General features: G+C 41.1%; 1 protein-coding gene across 1 annotated transcript in view; it reads right to left on the reverse strand.

Moving 5' to 3' along the window:
* Window positions 1-13183, reverse strand: part of SPEF2 (sperm flagellar 2) — a gene marked incomplete at both ends in the record, with an annotated part of 171105 nt that overhangs the window by 125867 nt on the left and 32055 nt on the right. Inside the window, 2 exons of the mRNA XM_082835419.1 lie at window positions 3025-3212; window positions 7393-7581. Of these exons, the coding sequence (XP_082691545.1) occupies window positions 3025-3212; window positions 7393-7581 (377 nt within the window). The remainder of the gene's footprint in view (window positions 1-3024; window positions 3213-7392; window positions 7582-13183) is intronic.

The following is a 13183-nucleotide window of genomic DNA, read 5'->3' on the forward strand; positions in this document are numbered from 1 at the left end:
CACTGTGTCACCAGGGAAGCCCTCCTCTCTACGTCTTATAAGGACACCAGTCATATTTAATTAAGGTCCCATCCTACACGAGTATGACCTTATCTTAACTAATCTATCAGTAATGACTATTTCCAAATAAGGTTACACTCTGAGGTATGGGGGATTAGAACTTTAACATATCTTTCTGGGGGGGACACGATTCAACCCATATATAAGCATCTATATAGTGCCTTTTTAGACACTTAAAATTTCACAGTATTAATAAAGGCTCCCTTAAAAGTTTATGATACCAATACCTCTAGAACTTTAATTTTATACACTCAGTTTTGACATTCAGTTTGAGCTCTTCCTGGTTGTTGGTATGATGCATGAGTTGTTGTTGAAGTCTGCACACTTGTGGATTATGTTGCAAGACTCTGAATCTTGCATAAACCTTCTGTTCTAGCTGTTTTTTCTGCCGTTGCTCAGGCAAGGAAAGAGAAGGGGCCATCGTGTTACTGGCAGGTGTGGACAGAAGTCGTCACGTGGCCTTCCTTACCACCTGAGGGGAGGGCATCCTTGTTACTGCAGGAGAAGGTAGCAGTTCTGGCCCTCCACATGGTCTCCACTGCAGTGCGGGTGGCCTCGTGACCACTGGGCGATGGTGAAAGTCCCGACCCTCCCTAGGCTTCTCTAACACCACCCCAGTAGGGAGGGGAGGAGTGGCCAGTACTGCCAGGTGGGGGTGGAAGTCCATGCTTCCTACTTGGCCACTGGGACACCACTCTCGTGGTGTCCCAGAGGTCCCTCATTACAGTCTCGTGAGGGTGGAAGACAGGCTCTCTACTTGGCCTTTGCTGGCACGGGTGGGAATGGGGTTACGTGTGTGTGTGTGTGTGTGTGTGTGTGTGTGTGTGTGTGTGTGTGGTATTTGGGGAAGAGTGGTTATTGTCTAAAAGTTTTTCATCTTGCTAGGCTGCTCCTAAACTGATTCTTTGACTAGAGACAGCAGGCTTCTGTTGGGGCTATTTTTTTTTTTTTTTTTTTTTTTTTGCGGTACGCAGGCCTCTCACTGTTGTGGCCTCTCCCGTTGCGGAGCACAGGATCCGGACACGCAGGCTCAGCGGCCATGGCTCATGGGCCCAGCCACTCCGCAGCATGTGGGATCTTCCTGGACCAGAGCACGAACCCGTGTCCCCTGCATCGGCAGGTGGACTCTCAACCACTGCGCCACCAGGCAAGTCCTGTTGGGGCTATTTTTGTCTACACCATTGGCATGTCTGTTGCCAGAATATTCAGTTCCAATCTGGGATGTGTGAGGACAGGGAGAACCCAGGAAGCTCACCACTGTGTCCTGAGGTCCCCACTTCTTCTGTCCATCTTCAGAGTCTTCTTATGTTTGTTTCACACACAATGTTCAGGAATTTTCATTGTACTTAGTGGGAAGAATAGGGAAAAACGCATTCTACTCCATTTTCCCAGAGCAGAATGGGATTTGCATTTATGTTTTAATTTGGAATTATGAGCCTTTATTTGTTTAGGGAAATCAATCTGTACTTTTTTCCCCTCTGAGTTATCTCGTGTTATGTTTTTATATTTAAATCCACTATATTTATCTTCTGTAATTTAATCTATTTTTTTACCCTTATAATGCATTGTATCACCTTTCCTTTTTAACCCTTTTATAGATTACCTTCCTCACAATTTTATTTTTATAATTTCTGAACTTTTGAATTTATATTAATCTGAAAAGTATTTTTAAACATTTACTCTTGAATTCATTTCAATTTTTATTCTTATTTATTTTCTTTTCTCAATCTTGTAGTCTTATAGTTTTATCTTCAAAATGTCCTCATCATTATGTTATTTCATTTAGTAGTTTTTATATGGCAGTGCATCAGAAATATAGCTGTTGGGGTGAGAGCTGTGGAGAAAGCTCCTATCAAGGGGTGATGGGATGGTTTACCCATCTTCTATTTGACCCTGAATATCATGTGGATTTCATTGTTTTCACTGTGGGTTCTCAAGAAGATCTCAGTCTGGGTAATATTAGAGGTCAAAACTTTAAGTGGAGTGACTTATCCTTGTCCTTGCGGAGATGCTTTCACTGAGATCTGTTGTGATGTCATTCCCCTTCAGCTTCCAGGAAAGGTCATCACAAGAGATAGGTCTCTGAAGCCAGGTGCCAGAATGCTGAGGTCATTCTCCACCAGACCTACTACACTACTCATTATACCTTAGGTGGGGCCACATGAGAAAATCATTATTCTAAACTAAGGGCCAAGAAAAGTTTTGTATTTTGTAAAGAACTAGAATGGAAAACAGAAATCATAGGACAAACTGTGTTGCCCTTTTTGCTTTGGCCACCTGGAAGCTCAGATAAAATTTGCAGCTCAGTTGCAGTATCTGGCAAATCTACTGGTACTGGTATAACTGTGTTTTCATGTATTCCTTGTTTTTAACTTTCTACTTTATTTGAATTTTCTTTTTCTTCTTTTTTCTTTTTTTGTCGCACCATGCAGCTTGCGGGATCTCAGTTCCCCAGTCAGGGATTGAACCCAGGCCGCGGCAGTGAAAGCCTGGAACCCTAAGCACTAGACCACAAGGGAACTGCCATCCTTTGTTCTTATTTTGGCATATTCTTAATCTTTTTTGTGTTGTTAAATGTTTCCTTACAAATAGGTTGACTCCTTTTAGAAAGAAGGTGAAATGAAAATCGATTTAATGATTAGTAAAATAATCTTTAAGTAATTCCTATCTTCTAGGAAGTTCCTAGTGTTTCAAATAAATTATCATAGCTCTCTTTGTAAATTATAGAAAAGTTAGACACAAAGTTTAAATGTTAAAAGACATAAATACACCTTAAATCAGGCTAGTCATTGGGTGAAGTCTGTAATCAAGGTATCCTGGACCCCACGTCTTAGTCTTCATTTCACAAAATATTGTTATCTCTCTTTACTTATCAACTTAGTGCCTACATCACAATCTTACCCTTTTCTCGTTTGCTGTGGTGTCTCTATTGTATTAACTATTGTAATAAAAACCAACACTTACTTATTTGTCAACATTCGATAGTCCGCCACTTTAGTGGACAAATCAAGGATTTGATCCAAAATTTCTGCACATATTGAATAATGCTTTCTGTAACGAGCTTGAACCCTTTCCATGGCAATCTGCTCATGAATTTCCTTAACTCTGAGGGCTTGTTCTTCAAAATCAATCTTGGCTTGTTTGGCCAAAGCCTAAGAAGCAAAGACATATTTTTAAGTCACTGTAATTGGGCAATGATTCAAGTAGAAATAATGTCATCATTTCAATAGCCAAAAAAAAAAAAAATCTCTAAATAGAATGAAACTTCCTTTTATATCAGAAAAAAATAAAACATGAGGGAGCACTTTCTCCTTAATATGTTAAGTACTGAGTGTGATGGCAAAGACAATATCGGAAATATCCCACCCTTAGCTTATGTTATCAGCAAAACCCAGTACAGAGAAAAGTGTGCTATGTGGATTAATGATAAATTGGATCTGAAATGTTTAAAAAGAAGTCCTGAGTTCATGGACTGCAAATACAGTTGGGGAACACAGAGAAACAGGCAAGCATAGCTGGCTTCTGTGTACCCATCTCAGGAGACTTACCTGACACATCTGCTCTGGCCAATGCCCTGTCTTTTAGTGGGAGACTTCTAGGATACTGATTTATACTTAGAAAATATTTTGGAAATTCCCTGATTATACTGGCTTGAGAATATAACACATTTGCCAATAAATGTTAAATGTGTTTAGACAACAAAATCTTCTGCTGTTACAGCCTTAATAAATAGATACAATTCATTCATAGAGACATGTATTTCTGCAGAAAGGAAGAAAATACTTAGTTTGGCATTACCCTCTGTTTGCTTTGCACTATTATTTTGTTTAGGGAACCCACTCTTCACACTAAGTACAAAGGTCAAACTTGGCATGACCAAATGTTGCTTTTCAAACAGTTATACCAACTCCTTGAGAAATTCTATCCTGTGCTCATGTGCTCCAGGAACAAGAGCTGCCTCCTGAAACTTAACCCTCCTGAAGTGTACGATGGCGGTAAACATGGGTCTGCAGGAGCTGTGCTCGAATTCAAGCCTCAGCTGGTACAGGTGTCAAGTACTAGCTGCGGGACCTTGGCCAAATCGGAGCTTCCCTACGTCTCCACTCCCTCTCTGTGAAGCGGGGATGGTAAAAAGACTCGGCATGAACAGAAATTAACTGTCAGAGCAAATACCTGTTATCATGATACTATTCACAAGTACCTGAATGCGTGACAATGGGCTGCTACTGTCCACTGAACCAAATGGAAGCTTCATTTGGTTTGTTATTGTTGTTTGATTTTGTTAGTTTGCTTTAGTTTTGTTGGTCTGGGTGACCTCTGAGGTCAATTCTGTACATTTGGCACGTTCAGAATGACACCAGAATTTGTTATCGTTGTATTGTTTTGTAGGCCCTGCTTTCATGGAGAAAGCGTCCAGTTTAAGTACAGAGCCTTGTGGCATGCTTCATGAAGTGTGAAGACTTCAGAGGGAACAGGAATCTGAGAGAGTAGGAGCCGCCAGGTGAGAATTTACGAAGCGAGCCAGTGAAATGGGTTGTGAGGCTGGTTTACTACTGAGTGCCTGGAAAGCATGTGGAAATGTTTAAGATGCCACGGAACCAAAACCTTGACGGGAGCCCAGGAGCACCCCCTGCGGGAATGGAGCAGCTTTCTCCCGGTGTTCTCTCCCTCCCTGCTCCCTCTCTCCTTCCAGGCCTTTCTTCCTTCTTTTTAGCCATGGAGTCTGCTATTTCTACCCTCTCCCCAGCCCCCATGCTAAACCCACCACAATTTCCAGTCCCATTACAGCAAAGTGGCTTGTAGCCCTAAATAAAGAAAGAAGGAAAAGGAAAAAGAAGTCCGTGGGAGCTAGTAACTCTCAGTGGTGATGAGCCTGGACTTTAGACTCTGAGAACCGCTGTGCTAGGGCCACACCACCAAGCTGCGCAACTTGGAGCTTTCTAAGTTCCATCCTCCCGATGAAATGTACACGAGAACAGGGTCCACTGCCAAATGGTGCTGTGAGAATTATAATGCACGTAATGAACGTAGCGCAATGCTGGACTCAGAGCGGATGCTCACAAGTGTTAAATGCTATTGCAGTGAATTACGTGAATAAGGGTAGGTGGCACTGAAATTTGAAATCGGCAACTGTTTTAATTAATATAGAATAGATGCCCATTTGCCTTCAAAAAAGAGATCATCAGATTTAACCTAAAAACCAAAGAAAACAAACAAAAACTCCTGATGGTGAAAAACATGAAGTTCTCTTTCCCTTTCTCCCTTTCCTCCTCCCTGCTTACTTAGGAACCAGCCTAAGTACTTAGGAACCACTCCTGCTGGAGGACGTGATGCATTCAAACTGTGAAATCAGGCCATCTCAGAGGGAGGGGTGCCCAGCAAGTAGATACCTCAACTTTGGGAAAAGGTTATTGTGTAAATGTTTTTCAGGGGCTTCAGAGCCTCCCAATTCTGGCCTCTGAGGCTCTAGCAGACCAAGTGTCCCAATCCTCTGAAGTGAGTCCAAGCCCAGGTTAGGAAAGAACAGGTCATGCTTCTCATCACAGTGAGACCGGTCCTGCTCTGAGACCGGTGCTTTGCTATTTTGCACTGAATTAACAGGGCTTGTGAAGCAAACATGTTTAGCAAACAGGCACTTATTTCCAATGTAAGCAAATGCCACTCAATCTATTCAAGTTTACTCTTGTCAAAAAAGAGACATGAGGGCTTCCCTGGTGGCGCAGTGGTTGAGAGTCCGCCTGCCGATGCAGGGGACACGGGTTCGTGCCCCGGTTCGGGAAGATCCCACATGCCGCGGAGCGGCTGGGCCCGTGAGCCATGGCCGCTGAGCCTGTGCGTCCGGAGCCTGTGCTCCGCAAGGAGAGAGGCCACAGCAGTGACAGGCCCGCGTATCGCAAAAAAACAAAGAGAGAGAGATGAAACAATTATCCAGATAATTCGGCTATTAAAGACACTTGAGATCATGCAGGTCAAATTCATGGCGTAAGGCTCCCTGCTCTCCGCCTAACGTTTTGGCTATGTCTGTTCTACAAAGGCAAAAGCACCATTTCCCTGACTCTGGAGAATACTGTACTTTCCAAATGACATTTCTCAAAATTGCATAATTTTGTCAAAAAATGTGTTCCACTTTCATGGAAAACCACAGTGGAAACCATGATGCTGATAAATAAAGCATTGCCTTCTTATCTTCTGTAAGGTTTTCTCTTCTGCTCAGCCTGGTTTTATGAATATTTTATGACAGTAAAGACAGGCTATCTAAAATGCCACTCACATGAGCTTTATATTTCTTCAATCACATCTGGCTTAACAGACTGAATAAATTTGAAACCACCCCAAGAGGAACAAGACAAGAAGTGATTCATATAAATCCCTTGATAAAATAAATCTATTTTGGTTATTAGAACTGTACATATAAAGATAAGGAAGATGTTAATATATCAAATAACTAAAAGATTAGATAATTTGATTTTCAGAGTTATAAAGGGCCTAGACACAATGATACCATGGTGGCCAAGAGCATACCTGGCACCCAAATCTTGGCTTCTGTAACCATTCTCAACGACAATGAACCAGGGTACCTTAGAAAAATGGTTTGTTCTAGTTCTGAGGAAGGAATAGTACAGTATGGGCCTGGGAAATCTTGTTTTATCAGAAAGCAAGGAATTGCTTATTCAAGACTAATGGTGTCTTATAAAAAGGAGGAAGCTTGAAAGTGCTCTCACTGCCTGAAAATAGTTTTCACTTAGAATAATGAACACCAAATAACATTCCAGTGAACTTTAAAGAAAAAGAAAGTCCTTTATGCGTCTAGAAAACAAGAGTAATGACTCAAGGAAACAAAATTTAGATTATCACTCATTTTTTTTGACAGCACACTTTATACCTGAAGAAAATGGAATAATGTATTTAAGATATTCAAGGAAAGAAAATGTGAACTAAGGATTTTATAGACAACAAAACTGACGAGTATAAAAGTCACATACAGTTATCAATATGCAAGCACTCAGGGAATATTGTTCCCATGAGCTTTCTTGAGGAATCTATTGGAGAGCTTCCGACAACAGAAATGACCAGAGAGATGTGGACATAAGGACTGAGGGTGAGCACTAAATATTTGTAGAATCAGGACTAAAGGGAGAGAGTATAGTATGTAGATGCTATGTGTGCTGTCAGTGCAGTTGTACAAAGATAAAAATGGGGAGATAATAGAGAGATCATACAAAAAAGTAACTCATTAAATGATTGGCATCTAAACGCAGGCTTGTTTATCTTGACTTGGTAGGAAGGATCAAAAGTAACCTTAGGAGGATTTTTAAGGGATATATGGTTTACCGCTTCTCGATCGAGAGCATCCTGGAAATCTTTAAGCCGTCTTTCCTCATATTGTTTTTCTCTGAAAATTCTGTTTTGCCGTAAAACTTCCTTTTCGTGCCGAACGTGCATGAGCTGCACGGCGATCCTGCGCTCTTGCTGGGACTGTCGCATCAGCCGGTTGATCAGCTGCTCCTTCCGATAAGCCTCCTGGAAACACCATTGCGAGAGCCAATCATTTGTCAAGGTGATGTCCACATTTCCCGCTGGGCTGAGAAGCCTACACGCAAACCGTGTGTAAAAGGCATAGTATTCACCTGCAGAATTGATACTCTGCTATTTGATTTAAATTTGAACATGGCAAAAATTGAGTTATAAAAATGAAAATTTCCACCGACAGTTGTATAATTTTGGTATCCGGAAACACATGGTTTTGCAACTCCTTATTCTAAATGAATTATTACTTCCTTTAAAATCGGATCAAAAAATAGATTAGGTAATTTTTTTCAAGGTTTTATAAACAAAGGGTGTAATTCTCCATTTATAAGCATGTTTTCAGAAACTTGGAATTGTGCTATATGCACTCTTAACATGAAAACTACTTGTAAAAACAAATGCAGACATTGTCTGGCTGAGGACGGCAGATCTGCTTAGTTCCCAGGGGGGCCATCTCAATTCCTACATGATAGATTGGGCAGATTGGAGAAGAGGCCAAGGGGAAATGACCTACAGTTTATCTTAGAAAATCTGAGTGGATATAACCTGAGAGAGAAACTAGATGCACTCTCTTGGCTCCCTTGGCTATTTTAAGAGAACCGAAGGGGAACCAGTGAACAGTGGAAGAAGCATCAAACTGGGAATCAGAGTCCCTTGCCAGTGCAGCCCCAGCTGTACCATTAACTGGCTTGCAGCCTTGGGCAAGTAACTCGGATTTTCCGGGCCTATTTCTTGACAGGGGAAATGAAGGGTTTGGGTAGAAGATGATCTCCAAGGCATCTTCAAGCTCTCTCACTCTGTCTAAACAGAGACACCATGTGGAAGGAGGCCGTAATTATAGTTCTCCAGGGAGAAGACTTAGAAGAACATCTAACGAAACATTGGGGTTGTCGATTTAACACTCCACAATCGAATTGTTCAGGAAGAAAATCTGGCATCACTAGTGACACTGTTTCAGATCGTGGGAGAAATACTATATGTATGTTCAGAATCAAGATACAAATAACAATAACACTCTGTGGAAAATACCAAAACTTGAACTTGGGGATTATATAAAACCTAGATTAAATAAAATTCAACTGAAAGTAAGTAGGAAATTTTTTCTGTTATTAGTATACCAGATAAAAATAAAATCATGAACAGCTTTGAAACATATGTCTCATCTAGTTAAAACATTCTAGAGGCTTTAATGTTAATCATTTGCTTCTTTGGAGGTCCAATAGTGGAGGTGAGGCAAAATGTAAAAATGGCCACAGATTCTTCAGTTTTCTTCATCCATAGCCTCCAATGCTATCCTGCAGATATTCCCATCAAAAATAGAATCTATTTCTTTACTCCTTAAATATGGGGTATGGGGTGACCTCTGACTTGAACTCACCAATGGGACATTAGCAAAAATAAAACAAAACAAAACACTTGTGGTCTGACTTTCTTAATTCTCTTGCGACCCTTGCCACTGTCACCACAGTTTCTGCTCAGCTAGAAAATGAGAAACCATAGAGAGACACCAGCCTTCTCAGCTGGAACTAATGAAACTCTTCCAAGTCAGCCAGCCTCAGCCAACCCACTAGCCGACCAAAGACATCTGAGAGAAGCCAGGTAAGACCAGCAAAATGCATGTATCTGAGCCCAGCCCAAACAGCCTGCCACATTTTTGGGATACATAAAGCACAGTCACAGCCATATTTTTTAAAAGTAGAGCCTTGATTTATCATTCCAAGTGAATTCTATATTGAATTTGGAATATATTCTATATTTGTCTGTGTCTACACGGCAAGGCAATTTGGTTGTTGAGATGAGAGCTGGTCATTCTGACCCTGATGAAGAACTGGGTTGGTCAGATATGTCTTGGTTATTGCTTAGATGACAACACATTATGATTAAAAAGGAAAAGAAAAGAAATTACTGCTGAATGGCTGAGTCAATGCTATGTATATGAAGCTTCAGTATGAAGAAGCATCAAGTGTATTAAGACCTGCAACCAAAAGTTGAGTGGAAAGGATTCTTTTTTTGTTCCATTGTACAAGTAGCTCATGTTTTAGAAACTTATTTTTTCCCAAAGTTTCATTACAATTTGGGACACATTTTCTCATAGAAAAATATGTTATGGTTAAGTGCTTAGAGCAGCCTACAGATGTCTGTTTAACCCTTAACATAGATGAAATAGTCTACATCTGCAATGAATAAAATAGAAAATAAGAGAAGTCACATTTCTCTTTTCAGTATATTTAATCATATTTGGGGAAGACTTACAGATACACAATCCAAAACATGCTCAGTTTGATTGCCAAGACCTCTGCCTTTCCCATGAGTTGGAGCTAGGAGCTTACTCTGGTGCATACCATTACTTTAATTCTGCAAAGATGCGTGAGCGGCTCTCCTGGAGGAATGGAGCATGGCAGGGAAGACGTGGAAGCTAAGCATTCAAGGGTCTTTTAGTTAAGAGATGGGGGAGGTGTCTGGTGTTCAAATGCCAAGTTCCAAGTTCAAGTTCCAAGGAAATAATCCAGAAAAGGTTCTGGGAAGGTAGAGATAGGTGCGCTGGAATGAATCCCAAGAACAAGCTAAGATGCTGGCCAAATGATCACACTACCAGTTGGGAGTGTGCTTTTCATGGTCTGAAAATCTTCACTTAAATGCCTATGAAGTACTTAACCTCAACAGGTCCTAAACTAAACTCACTAACTCCCCTTTAGACCTGGTCCTCCCCCAGTATTTCCCCGTCTCCATTGATGACACTATTAACCTATGACTTGGTGACCTAAAATGTTAGGGTCATCCTAAGTCCATTCCTCTTGTCACCCTAATACAATTCTTGAAGAAGTAGTCTATTTTGCCTCCTGTGTATGGTTTTAAATCACTGTCTACTCCATTCGGTATCTATTGACACTGCCCATTGACACCCCATAGTGGACATCAGCCCCTCCCCATACCTTGCCTCCCCCCCATCCCTCTCCAGAATCTATCCTCTAAAAAAGTTAAAGTGATCCTTCTAACCTTAAGTCTCATCATTTCATTCACATAATGACATTTCTTTATGGATAACTAGGCAAGATAGCAACCTGAGCACAGATCTCTGGCTCTCTCTTTATAAGCCCAACTAAAACAAGGGTCTGTAAACTCCAGGGGGAGATTGCAACGACTTGGAGGCTAGAGAAGATATTATGAGGCATTTCTGATAGATTCACTGCAAATGGAGCCAAATCAAAGTATCCAGGGCTGATACAAGATTCATGTCACGCTCCCGAAAAGCAGCAGATACTTGAGGGAAGCAGAGGAAATGTTAACCCTGACAAGTACCATTTTCGCTTTGGAGGAGAGGAGGATGGATGGGAAGGCAGATCATGGTGCACATTCCACCGCTGTGGAGCAGAGGCACTTGGGTCAGCGGCACAGGGAGGTGGGGACACTTGATGGGAAGGAAGCAGTGGGAGCGGAGGTCCCTTGCTGCATGACCCAGCCTGGTTCTAGATGTAGCAGCTTCCCCAAACACAGAGAAGAAGCAACACAGAGATGAGCTCCCTTGGTGGAAATATCATTAGTTGGAGCACTGACTTCCTCCAATGTCTCTTAGGTTGCTGGATCCCTGAACAGATCTCCAGCTAGAGCCTTAAAAAATCAATGCTAAGAGCATCCTGGTTGAAAGTGAGGAAAGCTAGAAAGAATTCATTCACTCCACTTTCTAGGTAAATATCAATTATGGATTAAAAGCAGAAAAATAGAAAGAAAAAACCTAGCAGGCAACACACAACTGTTTTGTAAAATAAATGAAAGTGTGTTCAAAATCCCATTGCTAGTTAATGAAACTTGAAATAGGTAGTTATTCTAAAATCTACTTTTTAATCATCTAATTTTCATAATTTGTAATTCTTTTAATTAAAAGAGTGACTATCAAGCTGACTGAGTAAAAATATATGTGAATCTGAAGTAAGAAATAACCTTTTAGCACAAAGAGATGGCAGAGTTATTCTCTGAATTTTTCACTAGGAAAGGAGTGACCGCATGGATAAACCATTTCACTTCTTCATACTTACATGAAGCTTGGATCTCCCTTCAGTTAACAGAACCACTGAGCAGACCAGATGTAGTCAGGTGAATAAAATAAGTATCTTCAAATGGTCTTTCACATTTCAGACATACAGATTTGTCCTACTTACTTTAACAACTCAAATCACCTTCCTCCCCAAGTGCGTTCCTCTTACCATCTTCTGTATCACAGCAAATGACTCCTCCATCCACTCAGCTGCCCAAGCCAGACACTGGGCCCCTCATCCCACGTTTTCACTCCCCCATGTCTAATGAATCAGTAAGTCCCATTGATTTTACTTCTAAAATATCTCCTGAAGTCACTTCTCTCCATCTCTACTGCCACTCCCCTAAATTTAAATGGGGATAGTTTCTTACCTGGATTACAGCAACAGCTATAACATGGTTAGCCCTCCTGTAATCTATTCTTAAAACTAAAGCCAGAGCGATCTTTCTATAAGGCAAATCTAGCCTTGTCACTCTTGTTCCCCTTTGCACTCAGGATAAAATCTCCTATTTGCCTCTTTATATCTTATAAGGCTCATTATGATTTGAACTCTGGTGATTCCTGCCTGATGACATTTAGCTTGCTAAAAGCCCTGAGCCTTTCCATACGATATTCTCTCTGGAGACACAGTTTGCCTTCCACCATTTTGGCTTCTGCTGGAAACTAACCCTCATCCCCACCCCCTAAAATCACCCCTACCTTCAATTAGCTAACTCTGACCCTTCCTCATGCTTCTGTGCTATCCCCCTCCAGAAATCATCTCTGAACCAGGCCAGGGCTGGACTTCCCTCCCATGTGTCACCTGTCCCTCCCATCACCCTCATGGCACCTCCACACTCCAATGTAGTTGCTTGTTTACAGATCCTCTCCCAAACAGCAAGGTCTGTGAGAGAAGATTTCCCATTATTCTTGTTCATGGTTGTATCCTGGGACTAGGACAAGTGCCCAGAGCACAGAGGAGGTTCAGTAAATATATGTTCAACATAAGAGCTGATCAGTGATTCTCAATCTATAGCTGCATCAAATTACCTAGCGGGCTTGTTAACATGGATGACGGGACCTAATTATTCACATTCCTAAAAGTTTCCTGCTTATGCTCATGTTGTTGGTCCAAGAACTACACTTTGAGAACCACTGGAGTAGATCAAACTGAGAGGACTAACTAATTTTCCATGTTTTCATTTAAAAGTTCCCTTTTTGATAATATCAACTGATACAGAAAAAACATTTGAAACAATTCAGTATCCTTCCATGATAAAAATTCTCAACAAATTAGGTATAGAAGGAATGTAACTCAACATAATAAAGGTCATATATGATAAGCTCACAGTTAACATCATACCTAAAGGTATGATGCTAAAAGCTTTTAGATTTTCACCATTCCTCTAAGATCAAAAATAAGACAAGTATGCCCACTCTCACCACTTCTATTGGTACTGGAAGTCCTAACCAGGGAAACTGGCAAGAAAGAAAAAGAAAAGGCATCCAAATCAGAAAGGAAGAGGTAAAACGTCTCTGTTTGCAGATGACATGATCTTACATATAGAAAACTCTAAAGACTGA

Source organism: Leucopleurus acutus, assembly GCF_964270905.1.
Source record: "Leucopleurus acutus genome assembly, chromosome: 3".
Taxonomy (NCBI): Eukaryota; Metazoa; Chordata; class Mammalia; order Artiodactyla; family Delphinidae; genus Leucopleurus; species Leucopleurus acutus.